Consider the following 3,797-nt stretch of genomic DNA (forward strand, 5'->3'; position numbering starts at 1 on the left):
TTCTTATCTCATCATTGACGTATTCTTATCTCATCATTCACGTATTCTTATCTCATCATTGACGTATTCTTATCTCATCATTCACGTATTATTATCTCATCATTGACGTATTCTTATCTTAGTTCCATATTTGCTTCTCGTCCCACTTCTGTAGACTGAATTTTAAGCTCTCGTTCATTTACGTCCTTGGGTTCAATGCCCTCAGGTATATTATCTTAAAAACAACCAGAAGCAACAATAATCGTTATAATATAAGGATATGACGTTAACAATAAATATATACCAGCACCATACTACATCCATGGAGAAAGAACCTGAAACCAAGTTTCATTACTACGTGTGTAACATAATACGGAACTTTTTTCCTGTTCGTAGGCGGCTTTCATCAGAGAGCTGGGCATGTCTGGGGTCGTATTCTGGTCTTTAGAGCACGACGATTTTAACAACCGTTGTGGGAATGGAAGCTGGCCGCTACTACGGAGTTTGGCCAGAGAACTACCACAAGACAGGTATGTGATTTTGTTGCGATAAATGCATGTGCGCACACTTTCGTCGAACCTGTACGGCTGATAAATTGGATCGAAACTTTTGACGTACTAATGAATAGAAGGCCGCACTTTATGTCGACTTATACTCTAGAAAATCAGTTATCGTAAAAAGATTAAAATTTCGCCCTGAATGAAAGACAATATTTGTTTGTCTTTTGGATTCATGTTCCTGCATCATAGGCCCGCCTTGTTCTCAGCACACTATCAGTTTTGTCTCTTGAGAGAAATGGGAAAAAAATACGTATTTGGCTAGCACTAAGAAAAGAAAGCATAGTGTACATAAGATAAGACTACAATATGTTTACAATCTACATTGCAGCTGCTGAAATTGATTTTGAGGTTTAGTCCCCCCCCCCACCCTTTTCCCCCCACCCCCAATTGCTCATAAGCATTTGGAGTGTATTTGGTGTCTCGGCTGTTTTGCTTGGTCGTTTCTTTGAGTAAACAGAAGCACGACGACGCAATAATGGTCATTTAGTGCCGGGAACTAATAAGACAGACAGACAGACAGAAACAACAGAGGGAAAGTAAAGAAGTAGAACCTACCAGCTGGGCCCTTCAGCGACAAATATGCACAGACAGAACACTGGTCGTCCTTTCTACTCTTTTAAGTTCAAAGATCTAAGAAGGCTCCCGTGGCTATGATGTTTAGTCAATAGTGAAAGCATCATAAACAACACGTTACACCCCCTTTCCACGCAAATTGTAAGATCAGCGGCAGATATGTACCTCCAAAAATAAAGAGAGAAAGGTATAAAAAAAAGTTTTTTACAATATAGCAAAAGACTATTGTTAGAATAAGCATCAATGGGTCTTTGGAGTATATATCTATATAACTTTAAAGGTCTCGTAATCAATTCTCTGTGTGTTTGAATGTTGCATCTGATGTGATATGTATATTTTGTCCCCTTTACTTTTCTTTTCATTTTGAATTTTAAAGAGAGAAATAATATATGATTTAAATATGTATGTATACTTGCATGTGTTTTTACGGTCCTATACAAAGAGAAAAGTTCTTCTCTGGGATAATAAAGTAATATCTTATCTCTTATCTTATCTTATTGTCGCACGTTGTCTCAGTCTGAGCCTGAGTATCTCTATATATTATAATTCTGAAACTTCACACTTTCTCCCGAACCACTTAGCTTTCGAATTTGACAAAATTAATGATTGTTCAGAATCATTTAAAGTGTGCTCAGTTTCATTGAAGAGCCTGAAATCACTGTAGTTAATTTTCAGTTTTTCATTAGTTTCGTTTATATCTAATCTTGGGAAAGTCCGTCTTCTAAGACGGCATTGTAAACAAGCGAGGCTTCCGTTCACTAGCAGTGTGTAGATTCCACCTCTTTGAAATTCTGGAGTGTACAACCACGAAAGCTGTATAGAGAATCTATAATACATCATCTATTATACGATATTTGGCAACTTGGAAACTCACGTGTCACTTTTCTCTTAAGATTTAAAGCTCCATTCCACCAGAGTGTAAAAAGATTAGGCCAATATGCCTTTCAGTTGATCATTCCTTTAATCGAAAGGGGGCTCAGCTAGTTATACATACGCACCTCAGTGATGTAGAAAGTGTCACAATGCAGAGGAATCAGGTGCTCGTCATTTTTGTGCATGTGCAATTGGAAGTTGTTGATTTCGAAAGCCTGAGAGTCCTTGGAAACTTAACATTTTCATTTTATGTTCCCTTAATCAACTTTTTTTCAGGAAAATTCTCGCTAAAATGTTTTAAAAGGACATAAAAAGGTGTTGATCAAGAGAACAGAAATTCGAAAATAATTATCAACCTGGCAGAAAAATGCCGATATCTTCGTTTTCATTATTTTGACGAGCGTATCATTTCACCGTGATGCATCACAAATGTATTGTTTCTATTCGTGTAATGTAACACTCTCATTAATGGGATCTCAACATCGAACAGTTACCGAAGATGATCTTCGTTTTTTACCATAGTCTGAACCGGAAATCTATTATCTGTTTGTGGTGTCCGAATTTTGCTATTCAAAAGGCTTTTTAATGGCAGCATCGATCGACATGCAGTTTACGCCAAAAGATTCTTTAAAATAAGCTCCAGAGCATGACGCCCTTCGTTTTTTCGGTTTCGAGACAGTTTTCCTGCAAAAAGCTAAATTTTTTTTATTTCGCCGATCGCTTTTGTAGGCCGACGCTTCGGTCTCTGTAATTTTAGAAAACCCGCCAGGTTTGTTTATTTCAAGTCGTACTTCGACTTCCGTTCGATACTATTGCGCACTGTCGCGCAATACTGAGCTCTATTTTAAGTATTACCTGTATTACCTGTCCTGGACAACAACGTCATTGCACACCGGACAGGTCCTTAAGTCTATTTTAAGTGTGCGACCCGTATAGATCTAGCCTCATGTTTTCTTTTTTCACTTGGTGCTAAATTCGACTGTGATCCTTTTGTTTGATGCCCATCATCGCTTTTTCTTTAAATTCTTTTTCTTGCTACTGGGAACAATCAACACGCTTCTGTCTCTATCCGTTCATCGAACGGGGGCCCAGCTAGTAATATTATATTTGCGCACCTCAACGTTGCAAAATGTATGATCTTTTACCCTTGTAATGTAATACTCGCTTTAAAGGAATTGCAACGTCGAACAATGACCGAGGGTGGTCTTCATTTTGACCCTCATAAAATGTTAACCTCTGCAAGTCCCATAAGTGACGACTTCCCTTAAACCTCTTCATTCCTGAACAAGAGAAATCTAACCATGTTCTGTACCCTTGACAAGACATTGATAATCCCATAGCTTAAAACAAAGAGCGGATCCCATGTCATCCGAAATTAATTGTCTACGACGCGCACGATACGACAAGACGTATCAAGACAATGCCCACGTCTTATATGTTATAATAATAATATTCATTGCTCACAACCGTAAAATAGACAAGTCACGAATTCGTGAGAGGGAACTTTGACAATGTAATTCCTACGGAAGATGAAACATGAAATGTGGAAACAAGAGCAGATTATTACCAACTCTCACCCTTTCGGGTTGCTACACGTCAACGGAAAGGGGAATGTTCGAGAGACAGCGACAGTGAAAGGGAGAGTGTGAAAGGTAGAGGGAGAGGGAGATAGAGAAGGAGAGAAGAGGAAGAGAGAGAAAAAGGGAAAATGGGAGAGACGAGAAAATAGGAAGAGAGCGAGAGATAGAAAGAGAGAGAGACAGAGAGAGAGAGAGAGAGAGAGAGAGAGAGAGAAAGAGAGAGAGACAGAGA

The 3,797-nt window shown here is 38.6% G+C and overlaps 1 protein-coding gene across 1 annotated transcript in view; it reads left to right on the forward strand.

The window, feature by feature from the left end:
- Window positions 1-382: 382 nt before the first annotated feature.
- LOC106011049 (probable chitinase 10) overlaps window positions 383-3,797 on the forward strand; it is a 21,788-nt gene continuing 18,373 nt past the window's right edge. The window contains exon 1 of the mRNA XM_013079296.2: window positions 383-509. Within this exon, the coding sequence (XP_012934750.2) occupies window positions 400-509 (110 nt within the window). The 5' untranslated portion in view covers window positions 383-399. The remainder of the gene's footprint in view (window positions 510-3,797) is intronic.

Source organism: Aplysia californica, unplaced genomic scaffold (genome assembly GCF_000002075.1).
Source record: "Aplysia californica isolate F4 #8 unplaced genomic scaffold, AplCal3.0 scaffold00047, whole genome shotgun sequence".
Classification (NCBI taxonomy): domain Eukaryota; kingdom Metazoa; phylum Mollusca; class Gastropoda; order Aplysiida; family Aplysiidae; genus Aplysia; species Aplysia californica.